A 25,147-nucleotide genomic window follows, 5' to 3' on the forward strand; every position below is an offset into this window, starting at 1 on the left:
TTGAAATAAGGAGGAATTTGTGGACTCCACGGCAGCGCAGAGCAGGTGGTGGGACACAGGGCTCCTCTGTCCCCCAGCTCGTCACCCCCAGGCAGGGCGGTGAATCACAGCGGGATGCCTGGACGTGAGTCCCATTGCCAGACGTGCGCTCCAACCGCGGCGAAGGAGTGAAAAGGGAGGAAAGATAAAACTAGAGCTTCGCCAGCCTTACGGGTTGTTTTTTTTTTTTTTACAAGAAAACTTTCTGTGCAGTTAATCCCTCCAACCTGCATTTGCATTAACACTTGCAGCCTCACACGTTGCTGCTAAGAAGTTGTGGCAGCTCTTGGCCCTGATTGCGGAGGTAACGCTGCACTTGTCTCCTTTGCTCTCACTCAAGTATCTCAGGAGCCAGAGCCCGGCGCTTTATGAAGTTTCTCCCTGTACACATACACAGGCGTCTTGGCAGAGCTTCAAAAGCCATTTGCCTTATTATTCATATGTCTGCTTATAGGAGCAGAAACGCTCCCATTTCTCACTTTCAGAATAAGGGCGGACACTAGCGAAGAAGAGATTTCTCATCTCTGGCACAACCCTGCAAACCTGCGGGAGCTTCATCATCTCCCGCGGCCACCCTGGGGTTTTGGGATGCGAGTTTAACAGCCCCCCCAGTAACTCCCTGGTACATGAACAGCCGTATCCAAAAAAACTGAAATACTGGGGTCTTGGAGGGCATGGGGGTCTCAGGGTCAGATGAAATCACAGAAGGATGACTTGAAAAAAGAAGCCTCAAAAAAAGACCAAATGTTGCTTTTCCCTCTGCAGTTAGGACAGCTGACAATAGGGAAATGTTGCAGAGACTTAAACATCATCGAAGTTACTTTGCCTCCTCGCTGCATTTTCTCAAACAAGCTTCAAGAACCCTTGCTTTAAAACAAATTAGTAGACTGGAGTAACCTTATAAATCCAAAGACCCATTAGAAGTTAAAATATTTGGTCATTCCTCCTCTCGGTTTAAACTGGGATTCATCCAGAGTTCAAGTGTGTGCATCACATAAGAGCCACGGTCCCATTTTGTAGAGGTCCATTTTCGCGTTGATGGTTTTCTAGTGCCAGGAATCTACTCTGCAGCCAGGCGAGGAGATAAATCAAAGCCGTGCGCGCCGATGAAATTCAGGAGCCAGGAGTCACCATTGCAGCCCATATAAATCCCTGCGTGCCAGCCCCGCTGCTTTAGTCCGTGCCATTAGAGTTCAAAATTATCTGCCCCTCTTTGCTGATGTATGGATTAACCGGCCGGCCGAGTGTTTACGAACGGTTATCACCCGGTACTTTGGACGTTATCAGAGGAAGGGACGCCTGCCGCGGGGCTTGGTCTCTCACCCTTTCTATTACCACCTGTCAGTGGCGGGGGGTGTGCGGTGAAGCTGTACAGTCACAGACCACAAGTGTAGATAGTTTCTGACGGCTGATCAAAGGGGAAAACCAAAGGCCTGATAACAAGGACGTGTTTCATGTACTTTTAACTTTGAGAAACATTGGCATTTGCATTTTTTCCCCTCGGTAGGCTGGCAGAAACCAGGCACAATAAATGCTGTATATTCAGTTACCGAATAGTTGAGTAAATGGTATGTGCTTGAAGCAACAAAGCATAACTGTAATCTTGTTCCGAGTGGGAATGATTTAAGTAAGCCTGAGCAGAAGACTTGCTCTATAATAAAGTAGAATAATTTTAATTTGTACTTTGAAGTGATCTTGAATTCAGAATCTAATCTTTGCATTCAGCAGAACAGCCTACCCTGTTGCGAATGAGGTAATAGCCGCAAGTTAAGGAATTATTTTAAGTATCTTTTGTAGGTACGTGCGCTCCGTCACAATAGCCAGCATCTTCAGGAAAGCGCTGCTGATGGAAGAGCCTCTGTTAGCTCATGTTTGACCTAAAATTTCGCAGTGCAGGGACAGAGAAAATCCACAGATATCCCAGACTGCAAGAGGAGCTCACTTTTTCCTTGCCTAGATGTGCTTCGAACACGAGGCAGAAAGCAAGGCGTCCTTCCCTCATCTGTCTGCCACACTGGTGCACTTCTCTGCTCAAGAGCAAGAAAGGGATATTAGCTCCAATTTGTGCCCATTAGCAAAGACGAAATGACTTTTTCTATTGTCCAAGATGAGAGGGGGGAAGAGTGCTCAACAGCAGCCCAGGGAAAGACAAATCAACTTTAGACGTAATTTCTAGTTGTTTAACGTGTAGTTAGTAACATACATCCAGTTTTTTAACATTACCGTTCCCGATTCTGTTGTCATTTCCATCAGTGCCATTACGCCGATTTACTGACTCTCGCTAATATGAGACCAGAATTGGGTCTGTATTTTTAATTTAATCTTTTTGCTTACAACTGCTCGGTCAAAGCTGTTCAGTACTTAGGGCTCTGTTTGCTCCTGCTGTGCTACTGACACCACCGTTTCCACTAACGTGCTAAAATTACCTTTTCAGGAACTCAAAACGCAAAGGTTTCTTTCTTTCCAGTGCAGTAAATAATATGTTTGGAAGCAGTTTGGTCCCAGGGTCTCCCAAACATGTCCCGTTTGTTTGTTGAAGGTGCCTTCGACCGGAGCGTGACCTTGCTGGAGGTGTGCGGGAGCTGGCCCGAGAACTTCGGTCTCCGCCACATGTCGTCCATGGAGCCCAGCGAGGAGGGCCTGCGGGAGCGCCTGGCCGACGCGATGTGCGAGTCTCCCAGCAGGGACATAGTGGGCTCAGGAACAGGTACAAAGAAGAGGTGTGATCAGAGATCACGTACATCTCACCCAATGGTGATTTTTTTTTCTTTTTTTTTTGAAGTTTTGCTTTTCCTTTTCTCTGCACGCTACCTCTCTGACTAGCTAACTTTTTACATAGCGTGAGATAAGTCCATTGTAAAAAGAAAATATTGGTGGATCGCATAAACTTAATCTGAGAGGCCTAAAGTAACCCGAAGAAAAATAGCGGTGCTTGAAGCTTTCTTACTGTGTAGCTGTGACAAGGACTGTCCTCCCTGCCCTGCCAGCTCGGGAGCACCCGAGTCTCGGTGCGCATCGCTGCCCTCGCCCAAACAATGTCATCATCACACACATCCTCGTTCTGTGTCCTGGATAGAGCCACTGCGAAGTGTTGGTTCTGTAATCCAAATTAATCCATCTTCATCAGCGTCCATTATATTGATAAATTAGCTCATCTGTTTAAGTAAATGGAACGGCACGTCAGAGATTATGCTGCTCAGAAGGGGCCCAGCGATAGGAGATGCTCAGAAACGTTAAAGCACAGTTATTGCGGGTTTATTATCTCCATTAATTTCGACTTGTTTTAAAAAACACCCTCTAGTAAAAGGACTGGGCCCGTCTTTGATCCGTGCACCATTCGTGTTGTGACCAGCAGCTGATAGTAACGGTGGCTTCAAACATCAGCTGCCAGCTCGCTTGTCACTCTCCTGGCAGCTCGCCTGGGAAGGAAAAAGGGGACAAGCTCCAGCAGAAACAGGTGGATGTGCCAAGCGATGGCCATCCCAGGAAGCTGTGGGGAGCAGGAGCTGTCTCTTCTTTTTGCTGCTGCCCTCACGAGTTGCCGAGGGGTTTGTGCTGCTCTGGGCTCTCCCCGCGCTGCTCCAGCTGCAGGAGGCTCAGGGTTTCTCCCCCCAGGACTTGTCCCCCTGCTCGGCAGGTGGGTCACTGCTGGGGACGTAGCCCACAGCAGGTCACCAGCCTGAGGTGACGAGGAGGCCGCAAAGAAGCAGGATTTAAGCCCTTGTCTGTAGGTACAAATAGCAATAACCAAGCTGCTGAGTGGTGCAGAAACCCCCTCCGTAGCCCAACTTGTCACCTTTCAAACCATCCTTTGAGTTGAAAAAGATGGAGTCACGGGACAGTTTGAGATTTGGTATTAGCAGAAGGAGTTGGCTGAACACTAAGTGGGGGGCTCAGTTACAGATCTGGTGCAAATTCTCACCAGCTTGTTGCCTTGGATGAGGCACTTAAGGTGCCCGCGACTCCAGTGCTCCATCGCTGCCATGAGGATGGAGATGCCTCACATTGCTGGTGTGGAGTTTAATCAGCTCATGTCTGCAAAGGGCTGCGAAGGTGGAAAAACAGGCCATGAAAATGGACAAAGGCACCTGTTTCATCCCCTGTTGACCCATACTGTGATCAGAGTGAACTTTGGGGCGGTATCCCCTTCATTAGGGGAAAGGCGAGGGGAATACCTTCCCTGAAAGCTGAAGCCAGATGTGCCAGGGTAAGGTGGCTGACTGCCCCGGAGACTCCACATTGTATTATATTGTAAACCGAGAACTTTGTCAGAGCCAGCAGTCTAAGTTTTCCTTCCATTTTCACCCACCCCAGCTGATGGCAGTGAGTGCCAACTGCCTTGCCCTAAGATTAGGCTCGCAGTACTGCAGGTGTAAAGAGAGAAAGGAACTGTTTATAGAGATGCTATCACTGAGCTAAAATTCATCCAAAGAGATTTCTCCCTGCTTTTGCTCCAGACACATAAATCTTCAAAGTGAGTGTAAGACAGATGCCATCTCAAAGCAGCAAATGTAAGCAGCAACAGTGAGCAGCATGAGTATTAACTCACCCCGTCCCACTACCTTCCTCTCTCTGTCATTTTGCTCTGTGTTTTCCTGCCTATCGTGGGATTCTCTCTGTCACTAACACGCTTTACTCTCGGGATTTGGGCATGTGGTGACTCAGTGCAGCAGAGGGAACCTGGTGATAAGGCTGTGAACTCCCCTGCCCTTTCCACTTCCAGCCCCTAACAGCTCTTGAGCTGTTCCTCTTACCAGATGGCCATAAAAAGTCCTCTCCTGCTCGGAGGATACCTGGAAAGCTGCTCTTGCCTGGGGAGTTCACGGTGCGGGGCTGCCAGCAGCCATTTGTCAGGCTGGGGAGCATGGTAAAGTGCTGGTGTCTGTCTGCTGGTTAATAAATGAGTGGGGAAAGATACAGTGGGAGGTACATTACCCTTGCTTCAAAGAAAAGAGGTGTCTTTGTTGGCTCGTAACAAGTAGGGTAGTTTTCACTTCCCCCAAACCACTGATACCTTACCAAAACTAGGCTGAGCTGAATTATCTTTGAATAATGTTCAGTTTTCTAGCCCAGCTCTCCCTTGCTTGGATTCTCTTCTGCCCACTCGCCTCAGTGAAATGATAGCAAAGAGTTCAGCAAAGGAAACCATACATTTGCTTGTTGTGGTTTGATTTATATATTGGTACTGGTTCCAAAGATGGGGTTTGTGTTTCTGCAGTAGACTCAAAATGTTGGAAGTTACAAACCTCCTTCTAATAATCCTAAAATGACTTATTTTAACTTATGCATGCCTTTATGTTATGTGTGCCTTGAGCTGCTGCTTGTGCTCCTTGGATTCTCTTCAGTCCTTAAATACATTTTACAGAGATTTAATGAAACTTGCAAAGTCTTATTCAAACTGCAACACGAATTAATGAAAATTTCTAACTCTGAATGTGAAGATACGTGCATGTGCGGTGCTCAGGTCCGCTGCGTGGACAAAGACAAAATGGGCAATGGGGTGGACAGTGAGACTTTATCAAGTTCTCAACTGGTCCTGACATGCACTTAATGGCAAGAGATAAATAGATTCTTTTAATGCCTTAACTGTTAGGACATAGCTGACACGTAGATTTATTTAGTAATCAGGGCTGCTATGCTGCAGTAGTGGGGGGGACGCGTGCTCACGGCACACAGACCGCTTTGGGGAGGAGCTATTTCCAGTGTCTTTGTTTCTTACCCACCCCCTTGCGTTGCAAATCAGGGTCAGCAACACCTCACAGGTTCAGTGGTCCCGGCAGAGGCAGAAATGACCCAAAGGCTGGTTATACAGGAAACATCAAACTGGAGGATGCTAAAAACATGAGGAATAATCCAGCATTCGTAAGGAAGGGGAGTTAGATGGCCTGACAGGTCTTTTCCATCTCTGACTAGTTGCCAAGGGCTGTTGGACAGCGGATGGGAGAAGAACCAGATCTGGAAAATGACCCCCCAAAAATCTACTTTCCTTGTGACCTAAACGATAACTCCAGTCATCCAGCTAGTTGACTTGATTGGGAAACCAGCTTTTCTCCTTGTTATCCAATTATCCAGACGACCCATGTCTGTCTTAAGTGGAGTCTGCTGTACATAAGCTGTCAGCCTAGATACACATTTAATTCCAAAGAAGGCGTAAATTGGCAAAGATGCAAAAATATATTTTTGCTGTTTCAGTTTCTGTCAAAAATAAGTTCTACTCACAAAATGTTAGTGGTCAGTGACCTCTTCTGCTTGTAAAGCTTTGTTTTCAAGCAGCTACAATATTTACATTTGCAGTATAGTTTCTGAGTGTGTGATGGAGCTTCACATTGCGTTCTCAAACAATTAAATAAAAAAGAAGCAGCTAGTATTGTGATTTATGAAACTGCTTCCAGGAGACAGATCTCTCTGACCATATTCCACTCAAACTGGACATGCAGAAATTGCCAGACCAGGCTAGAAGTCTTTCCCTCTAAAAATACTGTAATCAGTAAATCCTCTGATTTATGTGTTCCTTTCACAAGTACATTTCGTAAGCTTTCAAATGCGGTTTGGTCATCTCTAGGCATAATATGGAAAATCAGTTTATAATAGGGGACCAAGCCTTTACCAGTCTGAGTGACAGGATGTTTTCTGAAATTTCTGAAATGATGCGGCTCCGCATCTGCAGCACCAGGAGGAAAGATCTTCCCAGCCCGGGGTTCATCCCAGCTTCTCCTCCCTCCCTCGACCTGGGTGAAAGCTTTGGCTGGATGATAAATCTCAGCACAGCTTCAGGCTCAACTTGCATGTGATTTACCAAATCAAAACCCGTTCTCCACATCTTCTCGGGTTTATTACTCTAAAGCACGTAGCACAGGGACAGAAGGGTAGAGCTCTTCTTCAGGAGACTTAACACAACAGGCTTCCAAGAGAGATATATAAAATAAGCGTTCATCGCTGCTCGGGTCATTTTGTCACTTTCCTTAGTGACGGATGTGCTGCTGCCGCTGTCAGGCCGCTGGTTTTTCTGCCGGGCAGCTCTGGAGATGCGGGACGGCGCTTGCTGTGTTTGCCGTGTGCGATTCCTGTCCGCGCCCGTTCGCTGTGCCTTCTCTCTTACAACTTGTTTGGCTGCCTGAATCTCGAACTTCTATTTGTATGTAATGTGTTTTGACAAAGCGTACCCAAATCCACGTTGCTGCAACATTTTACAAGTGGCAGAACTGTTCTGTGGACATACAAGAGTAGAATTGCTTTTTGTGGGCATTTAGCCTGTTTTTATTTTTATAAATTCAGCATGAAATCCAGTACCCTATGATGGCTCAGTTTACACTGCAGTTTATGGAGCAAAGTAGCTTCTTTCTCTGTCCATCCTGTCTCAGGAACACATATGAACTTGCAGTGAGAGCCCGTATTAAAACTGCAGAGCACCCCCCAAATTTGGCATCTTAGAACTAGTGCTATAGGTCTGGACAGGGAAGGATGCAAGTGTGGCACTATCACGGTCAATACAACCCGCAAGGTTTGAAGAATTTAAAGCAAGGTATTTAAAGACCATTCTAAAATTCCAGTTAAAAAACAAAAAAAAAAAAAAAAAGAAGGTATGGCTAATTTTCCTCCCAAACTCCCAGTCTGTGAGCTACCACCCGCAGAAAGCCAATGGCACAGCAGGGAGGTGCAAACACCGCAGAGCGCCCTGCGCAAGAAACCGCCTGGATTCCTTCCAAATTTCATGAACAAACTCATAATGCGATGAAGGAAGCTCCTATGTTGAAGCAAACTCTTTAACCTGATTAATGGGATGTAAGTAAGTGGAGCTAATTAGACGTGCTGCTAGGGAATAGCCCGTACGAATCCCATGGTGGCCGTTGGGATCCTGGTCCCCAGCCGAAGCCGTCTGGTTGCACCAGCCTGAGCCGAACTCGGGTCTTGACACCCTTGAGCTTTGCAGGGGGATGTTTTTGAAATCTCGATGTGAGATTTGTGGTTTGGAGAAGGGAAGTCGCAGGTTTCCCGGCGTACCGGGGGGAGGACAGCGAGCTGCTGCCCCCGGTCCCGTGCAAGGAGCATCAGTCCTGGAGCTCTTCCAAAAGAGAAGGTGTCTGTGGTCACGAGCTGTGTTCAGAGAGGAGCAGCCACCTGCACACAGATGTACCCGTACGTTTAGTTTCAGGAATAGGATTAGCCCTGCAGAGAGTCAGAGCTTAGATTGGTACCTCTCCATCCCTTCCTCTTTCCTTTCTCTTCCTTTTAATTTTTCCAAGACAACTTTTCCCCTCCTTGTCCTCAGTTGGTCTTAATCCTAACTTGGACGTGGGATATAGGAACCCAGGAATACACAGCAATCGATTTTCCCCCTGCTGAGTGTTTCTGCAAAGAGATTTCTCCATAGGTTCAATGCAAAATCAGCTTGGGCAGCAAACACACGGGCATATCAAATAACACTGATGCTAAAAGCAGCCTTTGAACATTCAGAATATTCGTCCCAGGGTCAGAGATTAAATTACCCCCCTCAAATAAGTCTAAGAGCTCAGTGCAGTTCTTCTACAAAAGGGTTATTTGGATGAGACTCTTTTAAACGGAACGAAAATTCAGGGCTCTGTAGCGGCCACCATTTTTGCAAGCGCTGGAGAAGAAGAGCAGCATTTGCATTGCACGCATTTTAACATGGTTTTATGAGTCATTTCTCAAGTACGACATGCAACAACGGTGCAGCTGCCCCGTGTGGGACATCAGGGGCTTCAGCGTGGGCTCGTCCTCCTGGGGCAGCCCCGGCACCGCCACCAAAGCCGCTTGTCACTTCCCAACCGTTCCCCAGTCTCCAGATCCACCTCGCCACCAGCCCCTGGGGGGTTTTCATGGAATTTCTTCCAGGTTGTCCATTATTTAAGGGAGTGGGCATTGGGGGGGATGAATGCTGATACCACAAATGGTTCTGGTGTGAGTTCGGGTTTATTGCTGTTTATAGAAAAAAAATCTGCTGATGTGTCTAAAAGGAGCACTGATCCTATAAGACAACTCTGATTTTCTGCCATTTGATAACAAGTTGATCAACTGCATTTTCTTATTATCAATTGTGGTGTGGGGAGATTCCTTTTCTTTTTCTTATTATTAAATCAATTTTTTAAGAAATATTTTATTTTTGATACAGACACAGCCGGTGAAGTAGCAGTAAAAAACATCACCACAAAGAGGCACATGGCTTTGAAATGTTTTGGTATGTAACATAACTGTATTGTTATCAGGTCTTAACTTTTGCACAAAGAATATTTCTCCTTGTTCTAAAAGCAAACCCGCTGTCAGCTTGCAGAGGTTTACTTACGTACATAACGTGGTTGTAGGGGAACAAAACGAAAAATATCTCAGTGTCTCAAATCGTTTCACAAATAACATTGTTCTATTTCTCTCCTTAAACGAACAAGAGTTTCTTTGATTTTTTTTTTAAGGCAAATTTAGGATTCTGCTGTTCAGAGCAGAGAGGTCACAAGGCCCTAATGTATTTAGCATTGACTGCCCTCTCTTGTAGTGCGTCTATTAGTCAGTAATTTGATTTGTACCTATTCATTTGCAGTCCCTGCAGGAGCTCTGAGCTGGCCCCAAGTATAATTGGTGCTGTCTCTATTTTTACATCATTAGATTAGCCCCGACTCCTGGCCACTTGTTGTCTGCGCTTGTCTGTCCATTTATACAACCTAATGTAACACAAAATTCATTACTGATCACATTACTTTCAACTCTGAAGCCAGCTTTGTGATAAACATTTTGTTAACCCTTTCTTGCCAGCAGACAGACCTGGGGGATAAATGCACTTTCCCTTTGCAGAAAAATCAATACCATAATAAAACAAAGTGCAGTCACATTTCTAGATTTGTCATTCCTCCTGGAGAAAGAGATGGGGAGAAACATATATGAGATGACTAAATGATGTCTGCATCCAGGCATCTCACGCTGCTGGATATGAAATGAGCTCAGCGGTGTCCTTTCCACTAGAATATAAAGAAGTGACACAAGATAAGGCCAGCACTCAATTTAAAACTTAATTTCTTACTCATTGTTCTGCAAGTGTTTTAGCTCTTTTGTGCAGGCTGTAATCAGGTTATGACATTATTGGAACTGGACGTTTTTCTTCCAGTGCTTTGTCTCAAAGTAGTTAACAGAGAAACAATTCCCTTTCTCCTTAGAGATTTGCCGTTGCATTGGGTTTTGGTTTGGTTTGCTTTGGTTTGCGGTTTTTCATCCTAATGGTTAAGCAGACTAATTTTCCTAGTGCAATGCTCCAGTATTTCACAGGAGAATGTAAAGCTCCCTTCTGTCTAGCTTGGCTTTGCTCACATTTGACTGTTTTGCTGAGCACCTCCTAAAGCGTTAAACTTTTTGCATCACTGAGGCTTCTGCTATTGATTTCAAGGGGAACAAGAGGAAAGCCACAGCAGGTATTCGTCCAGGCCTGATTCTGCAAAGGGCTGAGCATCCTTACAGCTCTGCTTGCAGCATCATGCCCACGAGGTGATGCTTGCTATTCAAAGAAAGGTATTTTGGTGCATGCAAAAGCCGTTGATTTTTAACAGTTTTCTAAATTCATTTTCTGTTTGTGCAGCTTGGCTTGGAAATCTGTTATTTTGGGTTTTCTAAATATTTAGAAATGTTTCTCAGTGTTTATTAAATCTTCCATTTAAAAGCCTGAGTTCTGAAGCCTGCCCCACACCGAGCGGTCCCACACTGACCAGGGCGCGGGAGACTTGGAGACTACAGGATTTTTCCATCCCTAGTTTTCTATAATTACCTTGTTATTCCTTTTAGGAGCCTTCGCATGGTATTTTTATGTAGGATATGACTTAAGGCAAGCATATCTGTCTTAGTAAGTACTAAGAGCCCTCACCTCCCAGCATTTGAACCAGGACTGGTATTTTTACAGCTGTTTTGTGAGCCAAAACTTGTTGCAGCTGCTGAGGTGGTAGCAGAATAAAGACAAGACAGTTCCTCTCCCTCCTCCCCAGCCCGGCAGCCCCAGAGAGCCTTTCAGTATTTTGCTGATTTTTACGGGAGTGCTTTTAGGTGTGTGCAGCTTTGGCTGGCGCTGGCTCCTAAAGCCTGGCTTGGCTGGGGGAAGGCGCGAGTCCCCGCTCAGCTCTGCCGCTGCCTTTGTGCCCCTCAGGCTGGGCTCCAGTTTTGCCGTCCGAGCGCTGGGGAGGCCAGAGCACCCTGAAATGCCCGGGCAGCCTTATGGGACTCCTGGGACCCTCAGGGTAAGGGCAAACCGCAGCACAGGGCACCACGTGCCGCCACCCCGGGTCCCGCTGTTGGAGTTCGTTCGGCTGACACGCTGCTCCCGTCTCCGCTTGCCCTCTAGTGCAGATCTCCTGCGCATCTTGCATCGACTCTTTGAAAGTTTGAGCCTTTCGTTATCTTAAAATGACGTGCGGCCAATTTGCCGGCTCCCATTCCTGCCCGTGCAGAGCAATAACATCACGCTGATGGCGAGGGCGTTTACCGCTCCCTGGATTGTGAAAGAGTGATGGCCCAAGTCGTTGCAAAGCTCTTATAAACTATGCATTGCCCTCACCAGGGGAGAACGGAGAGGAGGCTGTAGAATGGAAAATCATTTATGCAATGAATCGCTAAGCAGTCGAACTGTTAAATGGACCCTTCTTGTTAGAGAGATACGACGAGGTATGAGTCACCAAACAGCAAAATAGGCATTTACACAGCAAAAGCCCCAGCAAGAAATGGAAGGTCAAAAGCTAAAACAATGAAAATGTTCCACCGCGGGATCTGCTCCTCGCGCTCCGGCATCGGGAGGCCTTGGATGCGCCCCCAAAGTGCCACCTCCGCCAGCTCCAAGGGTCTTCTCCCACCCGTTTGGACGCCGTATCGTTTCCCATCATGGTTCTGCAGTTTGCAGCCCTGCTATCATCTCTCATCGCCCCCGCACATTTCTCTAAGAGAATATCAGACAAACAGTAACCTGATTTTTCTGATAATCTAGCCCTGCTATCCACCGTGGAGTCAAGAGTATCAGGGCTTTGGCGATGTTGTTCACTATCCGATGCTCGTAGTGTGTCTGGTGGAGATGGTCAGGCAGAAATCTGGGTCGGGAGAGGGGACAAGGGGAAAAAAAAAAAAAGGGAGGAATTTTGGCTGAGGAAGGATCTTCCTGATGGATGGGGAGGGAGAATCCCTGGATTCGCCGGGTCCCCGGCAATGCCGGGAGCGGTTAGTTCTCCTTGAGGTATATATTGTAATTTGTGGTATGAAAAGATTAGCTTTCCTTCCATTCCTAGCCTGCTGTCTCCCCACCATGGATAATGTATAAAACAGTAGACTTTTATTCATTAACATTTATGGGAAAATGTTAATATTAAACTGTAAGTGAAAAGCCCTATCTTATTGAATTCTTCTGCTGTGTTATTGGGAGCCTAATTACATTTTGCATTTAAATAAAAACCAGATGACATTCAGAACGGTCAGGCAAGCATTCTGTAAGTGAGAATTTATCTTGCGATCTGGGTAAACAATGTCTCATCATTTAACAGTTATTATAAATAATGGGTTTTTAAGCACTTTGCTGGGAGTTCATATTGGCTCCACGCGGGTTGCACTAAGGGAGAGAGAACTTCAGTGACATCTTCCAGGCATCCGGTGAGGAGGAGTCATATCCTGAGCTTACTTCTCAAGCTGCAGCAGTTTTCATCCTCCTCTGTTTATTATTGCTCAATGTTGTGTGCACAATTGGCTGACAAAAAGAAAAAAAAAGAAAAACAAAAAACACTAAGAAAAATGGCCAATCTGTTGGAAGCATTTTGCAAATGGAGAAACCTCTGCCCCAGCAGAAGGGGAAGGTGTTCAGAACCCCCGCAGAGGTTCACGCAAGTGCTTGAAACCGCTAAGGCCATATTCTTTCTGTCAAAATAGTGCCGTGTGTTCACAAAGAATTGAAAAGATGTTGAGGCAAAACACAAAGACAAAAAGATAGCAGGCTGCTTTTTTCGGTATTTCTGCTGGATTCTCTTGGATTACATCACCGGTAATTACAGGCTTGTAGCGCGTGAGCTAGTTTAGAAGAAGAACAAAACTTCTGAAAAATGTAAATAGCTTTTTCCTCGCTTCTGTTGTTTACATTCTGCGTTTCATTCCTGTCGCTTCAGAGGCGGCGGCGGTGCTTTCGCTGCAGTATCTGGCTCTTCGTCCTTGCTCCGTGTTCCTCGGGCATCGCTGGGAGTCTCGGCGGTGCCTCCGAGGCGAGTCCCGCCGCAGGCACCCCGTCCGGCATCCCAGGGAGAAAGGAATTAGCTTTCCATGCAGACAGAAATAGGTGGTAAGGGGGTGAGTTTTTTAAGGAACCATTTGCTGCTGTGAAAAGAGACAGGTTTTGGGAGGGCCTGATGCTGGCGGCTGGTGTGTCACCTCCTGACACGCCGGGAAGCCACCCACCCTGTCGAATGGCTGTTAGGACATAAACTGTTCACTGCCTTTTCCTATGAGAGGCATTTTATGCTATTTTCCAAGAAGACCCCCGCAGCTAAAATACCATCTTTTTTATTTATTTTTTGTATTTATTTGTTATTTCTGTGGTCAGTGACTTTCTTAGTATCGGCCCAACTCTTGAACCCTGTGTTTACATCAAAAGCTGGTGGTGTTGTGAAAGACGAAGGGTCAGTATCACTTCTCCGACTCTTCCCAAAGATGTTTTTCTGGGAAGGCCACAGTGAGGAAGGTGCTGGCAGGGTCAGGAGCCTCGTTCCCTGCACTCTGGTATGATATCGTGCTGGTACTGTGTTGTCTCTTTGGTTTATCTTTTGGAAACGCGGCCGGTCACCCATCAAAACGTGAGTGAAAAATCTACAAAGGACTCCAACATGAAGAGCAGGTAGCGATATTAACTTCGCTGCCAGATGCCCAAGCACAAGGCAGAATCTGCACAGCTCGAGATGATCCGAATCGCCTTTTATGTGGGATGTGGCCAGGGGAATGCCTTGGTGTGCCATCGGGTCTTTTAGATTTCACACCAGAGTTACCCTCCGCCACGCGCCCGTCCGCGGGCTGCAGCTCGTTCGCACGTTGGACAGTGCTTGTAAGAGTGGAACTAAAGAGGCAAAGTGTGTTGGAATCGATACTTGGAATGGTTTTTAAAATATGGCTTTTAACAAGCGAAGATGTCCAGTTGACTTTTTTCAGCTGCTTTCTGGTTTCATGAGAACGGATGCAAACTGCTGTGCTGAACGTCTCCATTAGCAAAGGGCTGAATTAAGCTTCGGATGTCATTTTTATCGAGGCTCTTTCATATTTATGTCTCACATCAGATTTTGAAGCTATATAAATAAGACGGAGTGTATGAAGAGCCTCAAGCAATCCTGCAAGAGAGCGAGCCCACAAGGTTGGCCTGTTGTTCTTCCAGGCTCAGCTAATACTCGACCTAGGTAGGGACGTGATTTTAAGAGTATTACTGGGAGCTTTGAGTGCTTCGTAAAATTAGGTCTGTGTTTAGAAAATTGGTCTGCTTGCAGCAGCAATGTCAACATAATCTGTAAAATAACTGACTAAATAGGCCAAATAAGTTGTGTTTGGACGTAGGATTATTTGGATGGGTTTGGAGTTTGTCAGCGACACCAAAACCAGCGCTGGGGAAATGAAAGGAGGAGACTTCTGCTCCTTGGATTCCCACCTGAGCTTTTCAGCTCTGGGAGCCTTGAACCGTTTAGATGAGCAGACAAGGCTGAGTCTGTGGTGACATCATTTCGTGAGCTTCAACCAAGCTCCTCTGATTTGGACCAGCTGAGGACCTGCTCCCCCCTCCAACTTCTAACTTTTCCTTTGAATCGAACTCAAATTCCAGTCCGGTCTAGCTTCCTCCTCGGCATCAATCTGCAGCGGGGAGGCAGCCCAGAGCCTCTCGGTAGCTTTCCTCGCCGGCCCGAAAGGCCACTTTGTCTCAGAAGTACTAGAAGTTGTGCCAGAATTACTTTGCTTTGTAATACTATACTTTTAAAATGAACTCGGCAATGCGTTTGTGTCAGAAACACATAGTGCACGTGTGCGAGATGCACACTCCAAGCGCAGAAGTTGTCCTGCTCCAGGGCTGCCTCGTCTTCCTCCCTGAGGATTATTGAGGCCAAATAACTGAGGTAGCATCCCCAGAGGGGGAAAAAATAAGTCTTAGACGTGAAAGAAACTGCTGAGATTTGGAAGGTCAAGCACGGCTGAAATCCTCGGTTGAGCATATTGGCTGCCCAGACCCTGAAATAATTGCCGGATTTGTATTTTTGACTTTCAGGCGACTTTTTCTTACCCAGCTTTTTTGCTGGGGCTGTTCGGCCGAGCCCGGGGTGGGAGGAGGGACCCCCAGCACTCCCCGAGCGCTCCGGGTCGTCTCTTAGAGGGGACACTTAGATCCACAGCATAGATCCAGACCTCGGGTCCACACCTGCTCTGGACAGGAGCGTGGTGCTTTCAGGAATCGGAGCATCGCCTCCAAAACTTCCGAGCAAGTTCCGAACGTCCAGAGGGTGTAGGACACAGAGCTGGTAGCTGTCGTGAACATGCAGATTATATTTAGTTTGTGTTTTCCTTTGTGGAGTCGGAGGCTGACGGAGGGGTCACTGTTGAGCAATCCGCGGCACTCCCGTAACCCTGGGAATGAGAGACCAAACCCAGGAATTTTAATACAGTGTTTTCTCTGCAAATGCTTTTGGTCTGATATACACAGATGTGCAGCTTGCGTAACTGAAGATACAAGATAATTCTGTGCAAATACATTAAAAAACTTGTATACAGACTGGCTTGCACAGGGAAGCGTATATTACATATAAGGTACATGATAGGATTTATGGTAGCAACATATTGAAACTTTCAAGATGGGGTAGGTGGGAATTCCTTTAAACCCAACCATATCTGCATATTCATTTTAAAAACTCTTCAAGAAATCTTGCACAAGGAGTCATGGGCTTCCGTGATGTCAGTGGTTTACAGAAATTGTTTTCTATAAGCATTTGACCGTTCTAGCTTTTGAAATTTCACATGCTGACTAAAATCAGTAACTCATCCTTTTGAAGTGCCATTTATGTCGGAAAACATCCTAAACCTTTTTACAAAAATATACAGCTCTAGGAAACTTGAGATTATTTTTTAAAAGCACTGCAGTAATTGTGAAAGTGCCTATCATGAAGAATATTCTCCCTCTAAATGCTAGTGCTTTATCTGGTGCACTTTTAACCTTCCATAAAACGCTCAGAGTCAAGTCGGGCAAGATGCCAAAGTCTTGGGTCTCCTGTTCCATGGGCTCGAGTCGTATGGAGCGTTTTGGATTCTCTTTTTAAAGGTAAAAACAAGCTTCTTGCTTTTTTCTTTCTTTTTTTTTTTTGGTAGACAAAATTCTCTACTAAGTCATGCATGAAAATGTTTCGTCCGTATCTCAACAACCTCTTCGTGCCTGAAGTAAACCCAGACGTCCTCCCTGTTTCGTAAGTGTTCGTTGTTTGGCATCTTCACGGCACTGGAAATGAAAGTTGCGGTCTCGGCGGGGCGCTGATGTTCAGAAGGCTCGGTCTCCATTCCCCTGGTTATCTCCCACCTCCCGTACCTCCTCATCCCCTTGCTAGGTCCTGCCACCTTTTTTCCGACATGCCAGGTTTCATCTCCGAGTGCACGGCACTGACAAACTCTATGTGGATTCAGCCTTAGAGTTACTGTAAGGCAGTTTGACAGTAACTAATATTTTACATAGGCCACTGAGTTCTGATTTCAGAGAAGTCGTTCAGGCAGTGTTTGCCGATCTTTTTTTACTTTGCAAATTTAATGCAGCTGCTTCCACAGTGTCTCAACATCTTTCCGGTCGCAGCAGGATGAAACTGGTTTAATACAGGGATTGATTTTCAGTGTTCAGATGCCATAGGTGTTACATTTTCCCTGTTGAATGGAGTTTAAAATCTCTTTTTTCGTTTAGAAAAAGGAAAAAGAAACGTGTCTTGGGAGCAGGTCTGTCACGGCCACCCAAAACACGGCAGGGAATCGGTCCCTGTGCTGCTTACCCAGGCGCAGGGAGAACCCGCACGGGTTAGTGGCTTCTGCCAGAGTTCTAATTGACTTCTAAACGTTATCATAATCATACCAACTTGTAAACGTCGTAGGAATATATAAAGCTGGGAACCAACTTTCTGTTTGTGCTCCCTTTGGAAAGGAGCGATACGAAACTACGTTTCAACCACCTCAAATCAAAAGGATCTCAGAAAATTAAGAGCTTTAATGAGTATTTGGCACTTCCGTTTGACTACGATGTAATATTAGTGACTTTTGCCCACCCAAACACCCGAAAGCACAGGTTGCCCGGGGCGCGGTGTCCCCCGCCGCCAGCGGGTCCCCGTGCCCCAGCCAGCTCTGCGGGTCCTCGCCTCGGAGCACCCACATGTGACGGGGATGGATTATAATTAGAGCTCCCTCGTTAGCCTAATTGCGCTTCATAAAAAAAAAGGGGGATACCTAAGAAACACCTACAACTGCAGTAGCAGCAGTGCCATTGCCAAGGCTTTCTGTTCGGGACGGCGTTTGTTCGTTTTACAACTCACGTCAGGTTTTGAGCCTCGGGTTGCGCCGTGCGCGGCCCAGGCAGCGGCACCGGCTCCCGTGGGGACCGGTTATGGTGTTCGTAGTAAATGTTCGTGCAGAAATAGAGCCAGAAGCGTCCAGCTGAGTTTGGGATGTTGTCTAAACACTGCAAGGCAGAGAGCTTACGTGTAAAAGTGCGTGTCGGCGTACCGGGGAGCGGCAGCCGCGCGGCGGGGGCCGGCGCGAGCTCCTCCGCGCGAGCTCCTCCGCGCGAGCACGTCCCGCTCCCTTCGGCAGCAATCAGGAAAATAAAAATGTTTAACTAATCCATTCACTGGGGAGCGTTGTGTAAATTACAAACGGTTTAAGAGATCCTCAAGACTTCTTTTGTGTTAATACAAATTGCCTTTTAGCGTTCGCTTTATATAGGATCCTTTTGAATGAGAATCCAGATGGCAGAAGCTACATAATTATTATTCATTACAGTTAATAAGTAACACTCAGAAGCCCCAGTCAGCTCTGCGAGTCCCCCATGATAGGCATCGTGCGAATGTAAGGGTAAAGAAATAGTCCTTGCCGCGGAATATTTTAGGATTTCGGTTAAAGACAAGAAGGTACGAAGGGCCTTTCGTTTGCCAGCGCAGGGGTGCAGCCTGGGCTGCCGTTCTGAGAGCTCTGTCCGCGGGGGTCTTCTCGCTTCTCCCCCAAACCAAGGCAATTATCTTTGGTTTTAAAGTGAAGCTCTAATTTTGGCCTTTTAGCTGTTCATTCAAAAACTGCTGGAGGCCGGGGAGAGGTGGGTTTAGGAAGCAGCATCTTGTTTCTCTTCCCAGTGCTGGGAAATGCCCATCTTGCGTCTCGATTTTGGGGAGGGGACCGAGTAGGTTCCGGCGCTCGCAGCCCCCTCGGTGCACGGCAGAGCCCGGAAAGCTCCCCAAAACAACCGCTGTGAATGACAGAAGTGAAATCGAGGAGATTCAAGCCCTGCTGGCCATTACCCCACTTCCTGCATTCCTACTTGTTAATTGTCTAATTCCTAACGAGTCCGCAGGCGTCTGATGGACTTTCTGATGCGTGCTCACTCCGACGGTTCCTCCCCTCCCCGGCCTCATCCCTCGCCAGGGACCTTGTTCCTTTAAAAATGCCATCCTTAAAAATCAGAAATACTCAGCCCAGCAAAAGGAAAAGGGAACTTGACATTAGTTGAGCTTGAAAGGCTTGGTGCTGTGAAAAGTGACTGACGTGTGAAAAGAGGCTACAATTAGTTCTTTCCCCAAGCACTCTCCCATTCAGTCCAGGGTCACTCCTTCAGCGAGCTGCGGCTTTGAGGGTAATGTGTTGTGACAGTTTGAGATGATGAAGAATAATTCTTGTATTCAGAGTTGCTGCCGCTTCCCCGCTGCCCTGACACATCAGGCTGCTGTCATTGTGTCATTTATCCCGGCTGCGGCTCCGCCGGGCTGCGCGCAGCCCGGGCAGCCCTCGGTAGGTAAGAGGAAAGGGTCAGCCCTTCCAGCAAACGATTTGGGAGGATATTTTGAAACTGTGCTTAACGGGGGAAAGCAAACAGAGAGAAAGGAAAAACCATTAGAAGAAATAATGCACTGGAGATGAGATTTTTGAGTAGACGTAAAGGAGATACCACGGCTTCGAGTGGACCACTACAGAGAAAGCACGCATAAGAAAGGCAGCATAATTTATGAGTGTTCCGGGCAAAAGAGGGCTATATAGATTTTTTTTTTCAGGCACTGAATTAATGCACCCTATAAAATGGTTTCACATTTAAGCTTGGCAGGGCTTTGTGCTGTTCTGGATTTGATGGGGTCCTTTGACAGTTCCTGGAGCTTTCTGGAATTTGAGGGGGGACGGGGGACGGCGCCGCTGGCCCGGAGCAGAGGAGCCCGGGCTGTCCCCAGAGCAGCTCCTCCTTCTCTTCATCCTCCTCTTCTTCCTCCTCCTCATCCTTCTCTTCCTCCTCCTTCTCTTCCTCCTCCTTCTCTTCCTCCTCCTCCTCTCCTTCCTCCTCCTCTCCACTTTGGCAGCCAGCTCAGGGACAGCAGTGACTTGGCCAGCAGAACACGGGACAGGACCATCAGGCTGCGGCGCGGCGGTTGGGATTATTAGCAGAAATATTTTGCGGGAGGTTTCATTTTCCATTTCTCGTGCAGCCGTGTCCGTGCCGTGGGACGCCAAGCAGAGAGCAGCCGGCGTTTGTGTTGCAACATCTTTAACGTGCCGTGGCTCTCCGCGCAGCGTCGGTGTTTCCGCAGCCCCCGAGCGTGCGGACGCTGCAGGGCCGTGGGAGGGGGCCGGCCACCCCCGGCAGGGCTGGGACCCCGGCCGGGCCACCTTCCCCCGCTCCCGATGGCCGCTGCTCCCCATGCTGGCGGCAGCGAGGATTTTTATTGTCACCACGGCGGAAAGCGCGTGTGCCCTGAAAATCCCGGCGAGGCGGGGACCCTGGGTGATGCCAGCGGTGCCCGTTACTGTTACCGTCACAAGCGCGCGCAGGGCTGTTCCCAGCTCCCCTGAAGTGACTTTCTCCTCATGGCTTCAGCAGATGTTCCTGCTCCTTCATCTTTTTTTCCCATCTTTTTTATTTTTGTTGTTTGTTTTTAGGGCGGTCGGGACTCTGTGAGTTGTTTCCTCCGGGGACGTGGGCAGGTTTTAGTATTTACGTTTCCAGTATTAGCATTTATTTGTATTTGTGTTTGTTTTTCACGGGCTTTTGAAAGCCTCAGGGAGCCATTTATGGGGCCAAAATAATGCAAGTGCTGGTCTTCTCACAGTATTTCATTTCCTTGATGGTAGAAATGCTACAAGAAGAGCAGGTCTCATGTTATTTTGACCCCATAAATAGCTCCCAGAGGCCCCTTTCTTCCTTCTCCCACCCACTCCCCCCCAAATCAAATATTTAGGTTTCTGCAAAGCCTGACTTCTCAACCCTGGTTATCTTGCTTCAGCAGAAGCAAATTGCAGTTATTACAAAATAGCCAGAGAGTCTATAAGGCCGAATGGGTTTTATATGATGCACAATTTGTTGGCTACTGTACAAGTTCATTAAAGTGTATCATAAGAGGTTGTTTTACTGGTACATTTAAGGAAGTTAATACATCTCGACAGTATATGCATGGGGGAATGCAGATACAATAACCCTCAGACATGCTGGGGCCAAGTCCGTTCCTGGCGTAACTCCACCGGAGTGAAGGCAATCGCTCGCCGAGCAGCCGCGTCCGGCTCCGCCGCAGAATCGTCCCCCAGTTTTTTATCCCGTATCAGGAAGGGTGTCCCCATGTCGTGGAGCCATTTCTGGTCTTCTCTGAGCTTCCCATGGGAATGGCATCGATGTTCCTGTGCACATGCCCTTTGCTGGAACATCTGGGGAGAAGAATAGTTTGCACTGGACATTTTTTTTATTATATTTTTTTATTAATGAAACAGCTGCAAAAAAAAAAAAAAAAAAAAGGACTAATTTGGGGGAATGTAGGCAAATGTGGTGACTGTGGTCCTAGGGGTCATATGTGCAGCGCAGGTAGTCCCTGGTGACCGTGTAATGGCTAATTGCACATCTCGTGTGACCCCGCCGTGCACGAGAGCCGGGCCCGGGTGAGGGCAAGAGCCCAATTTCCTGAGCACAGCGCTGCTTTCTGCTGCGGCGGTCGGGACTTTTACAATGCTTTCTTAGGTATCAAAATACACTGCTCGTCTGCCCCGCCGTGTAATTAGTTCCAGAGCGAGCGGCTCCGCAATGCGGGGCTGTTTGAGAGCGCCCGGACGCGTTTGCCCAGGGCAACGCGTGGTTCACCATCCGCAGCGCTCGGGACGGCAGCTCGGACGCGGGAGCTCCTCTGGTTTTTAGCCTGATCCCCTCCGAACCCAGAGTGGGCTCTGAGCAGGCTGGGGGGCTGGAAAACCTCTCCTCCTGTTGCTCTGGAGCCTTTGCATGTCTTTTAGCCTCTCTTTTGTCCCTCCCCGTTGCTAATTGAAGGGGGTTACGTGTCCGACAGCAGCAAGGGGAGCGTCAGGGCAGAAGCAGCCGCAGGGACGGGACCCCCGGCTCCCCAGCCAGGCCCCGTGCCCACCGCTCTGCCTCCCCGCTTTTTGGTCGGTGCTTTTTCCCTGGCTGGCATCAGTCTCCGCAGTGCCACCCCCTGGCAGTCCCCCGCAGAGGTGACAAGTGCTGCCGGCTGCAGAAATCCCACAGCCCCCGGAAAGCCACCCCGTGAGCCCAAATTCCCCAAAAACCCATCCCGGCGGGGTGTGCGGTCCCGTGCAAGTCACCGAAGGACAAGGCAGGACACAGGGTGGCCAAGGACAGGCAGGAGCTGGCAGCTGAGCAGCAACAGCCACGCAGGAGCCACGAGGAAACCAATTCTCCCTCGCTCTTTCCCTCTCCCTGCTTTTGCTACGGTTACTGAAAACACAACATTTGCCTGAAAATCAATTATAGCTTAAAAAGAGAGAGAGAAGTAGCCCCACGAGAAGTCCAGCAGCCCTTGTTTGGGGAGCCCAGCCTGCCCGGCGCGGGCGACGCTGCCCAGCGCCCCAGAGCTCTGACGTGGGACGTCTAACCCAAGCCAGCTGTGTGTGGAGGGAGATAAAAGCCCCAAATCAGACAGGATAAGCGCAGTATTAGTGTGGGATACGCCACTCATTTCTGATTTAAATTACTGTTTTTACTTCCTGAACTCATGGGAGAGTAAGGATGTGAGGAAAATGAAGAGGTTTAGACATGGACATTCCTTCACCAAATACTGGCAAGAAATTGTGATTAATACAGCTGAGGTCATTACCATCGCTGCTTATAGGGTGACCGGTTTCCTGCTGATTTGTTTTTCATGTATCCTGGGCAGATTATCTCCATTGCAAGTTACCTCCACCATCAAGGATCAAATCCCTGAGCCCTTTCTCTGGGTGTCCGCTCGCCTGGCTGCTGTCCCTGCGGTGCCCGGGTGGCAAACGGGAGCTGTGCAGCGCCCAAGGATGCTGGAGCAGGATGCTTTCTGTTTTAGCAAAGAACTGACTTCCTGCTTTTGCCGTATGCAAGGGGGTTTTTCCTCTTCCCCCTTTGGCAGCAGAGGAATTTGCCCGAAGCTTCTGTCCCCATGCCGTCCCCTCCAGCGCAGAAGCAGCCGGTGGGAGTCGCGCTCAGGGCCGCGCGTTGTGACTCGACGGAATAGTTCTTGTGGCGTGTCTGGGAGAGGATTCCTGCCGTGTCGTACGTGGGGCTCTGCCAAATCTCACCGCTGCGTGCTGCCGCCGAGTGCCGGCCGGGGCGATGCTGCCGCCGACTCAGCCACAGGGTTCAAGTGGCTCACAGAGAGGCCGCGGTTAGAAGCGATGCTCTGCACACACAAAAATCCTTGCGTTTCGAGATTAGGGAGCAGGAAAGGCTCCGGGAGGTCAGCGAGGGGAGATGTCTGGATGCATATGGGTGGGAGAGGGAGAGCCGCGGTCAGGCCTGCTTTCTCTTTTGCTTTGAGGCACAGCTCAGGCCTGCAGGAAAGAGGATATTTTCTCTTTGGCTTGAAAAAGCAGAGTTATTTATGTCCGTTTATGCAGGATAAAGGGTTGTGGAAAGTCCCTGGTGTTCCCAAGGCGGAGAATCACAGGCCGCTCCCCCTTCCCCACCATCTCAGCATCATTGCTGCGGATGAAGGATGTTTCACGGTCTGCCACTGCACCCTTCGCACCTTGCTCAGTTGAGCTGCGAGCGTCCCCACCGACAAGTCCCGACATGTCATGAGTCGGCGGCCTCGTCCTCAGGAAGGGGTTTGCTCTGGGTAACGTCTCCATCCAGCTCCGCTTCGGCTCAGCTGAGCTTGAGCCTGGCAGAGAAGCAGGACCAGGAGCTGGGATGTCTCTGGAGTGATCCATCAAATCACTCCAGAAGAGATGGATGACGAGCAAATGTTAGAGCAATGATAAATAAACAGATTTGTGGATAAAGCGGCCGTCTAACGGCACGCGGGGTTTATCTGAAACACTAACCAGGACCTGCTCTCTCTTCCCATTGCAGAGCTTCAGCGAGAGGGAAGCATAGAGACGCTCAGTAACAGCTCCGGTTCCACCAGCGGCAGCATCCCACGCAACTTCGATGGCTACAGATCGCCCCTCCCGACTAACGAAAACCAGCCCCTCAGCCTTTTCCCCACGGGATTCCCTTAAATTAGCCAAACATCCAAGGAGAGATCCAGACAGGGTAACGAGCCGCCTCTCCGCCTAAACTATCCCGATGTGTCTGTCACCTGCCAGTTCGCCGCTGCGCTGGATGGTTCTCATTACCCTGATAAATATCGATGACTCTTAAACCTTCCTGAAACATACTCACAAAAATCTTGACTTTGTGTTCCTGTGCAATATGAAGAGACTCCGCCTTCGATCCTGATAGCTCTGCGGCTTCTTTTTTTCGCTGTGTTCAGGAAGAGGTTGGTTGAGGAGAAATCTTTCTAAGCCATTTTTGGTCAAGCACATGGTTTCACAACCGTTCTCTGCTTTTTTCGCGTTGAGAGATGAAGGGAATCTCCGCAACTCAGAGGAGCTCTCGCCGTTTGCAAAAGTGCCGAGTATTAACGCATGAACTGGAGAGAGTGAAAACTGGAGGACTTTCTGTGGACAGGGTTGATAATGTTATTCCTTCCTTGTTGCGTCTCCTTGCTGCCCTCCTTCCCCACTGATACTCATCAATGCCAGGAGTATTGCAAATGGAAATGTTTCTTTTTGTTCTTTGGAAGAATTCTCTCTATTGCTCCGGTTTTCTTCTAGTCATGTATTTTAGAAACGTACTTAATTGACTAACTGCAGTCACAAATTTCTCATATTTGGTTATAAAAGTTGTTCATTTAAACTGAGATATCTGTCCAGAAATGCATGTGTCATTGAATAAATCTAAGTTAAACAAGACACTGCTTAAATGGCAATGTTCATGGGGTGTTACTGGGCTGGCTGTGGGCTTCGTATATCTTCCTGGACCAGACTATGCATATTTACTAACTCGAGGGCTTTAATTGAAGCCATCAGTGGATGTTATGCAGCCAGTCTGGCTTGGTTTTGCCTCCCTGCTTTCTTGTCCCCATGTGCAAGGCCAAGATTTTTAGAAACGAGAGATACAATTGGTGCGTCTTGCACCTCTGAAACTCAACACCCGTCTGTGTTGGGGTGTCTGAGCCCAGCTCCAGCTCCTCGCGTGGCTTGGGGCTCTGATTTGGGTGGGACAAGGACCAGGTGTGCTGGAAGCAGCGGCGCCCGCCTCATCTGGTGTGTTACAGGATCACCTAGAGAGGCTCTGTATAACCCCTGTACCCTACGGAATGTGCGCAGTCAAAACTAGCACCACATAACTCTGCTGATAAAACAGTCGTGGGCTCACACATAGGAACCACATGAATTCCTCTATCTCAGCCAACTTGTGTCGAGAAGCAGAGAGTGAGATGGGACTGTCAGCTTATGAAATTTCCTTCCCTCTACTTGTTTTTAATGGAAGCCGTTTGAGTCACGGCAATGAGAGGAAACTATCTAAACCCACAAATCTTTTCGCACTTTTATAGCTCAAACCAGCCACGCTGAGTGATGCAGAACCGACCACCCTCTT

At 48.1% G+C, this 25,147-nt stretch overlaps 1 protein-coding gene across 8 annotated transcripts in view; it reads left to right on the forward strand.

Annotated features, from left to right (window-relative positions):
• The window catches only part of BCAS3 (BCAS3 microtubule associated cell migration factor), a 304,791-nt gene extending 280,332 nt beyond the window's left edge, over positions 1 to 24,459 (forward strand). For 2 of the 8 annotated variants that reach the window (XM_065647149.1, XM_065647150.1), the window contains 3 exons: positions 2,579 to 2,746; positions 9,170 to 9,235; positions 23,576 to 24,459. In XM_065647149.1, coding sequence (XP_065503221.1) covers positions 2,579 to 2,746; positions 9,170 to 9,235; positions 23,576 to 23,724 — 383 coding nt within the window. In that variant the 3' untranslated portion in view covers positions 23,725 to 24,459. Of the gene's footprint in view, positions 1 to 2,578; positions 2,794 to 9,169; positions 9,236 to 10,697; positions 10,765 to 23,575 lie in introns of those variants that run through there. The other 6 variants (XM_065647152.1, XM_065647153.1, XM_065647156.1 and 3 more) reach the window with 5 other exon arrangements.
• The last annotated feature ends 688 nt before the right edge of the window (positions 24,460 to 25,147 follow it).

The sequence above is a fragment of the Caloenas nicobarica genome, chromosome 17 (genome assembly GCF_036013445.1).
Source record: "Caloenas nicobarica isolate bCalNic1 chromosome 17, bCalNic1.hap1, whole genome shotgun sequence".
Taxonomy (NCBI): domain Eukaryota; kingdom Metazoa; phylum Chordata; class Aves; order Columbiformes; family Columbidae; genus Caloenas; species Caloenas nicobarica.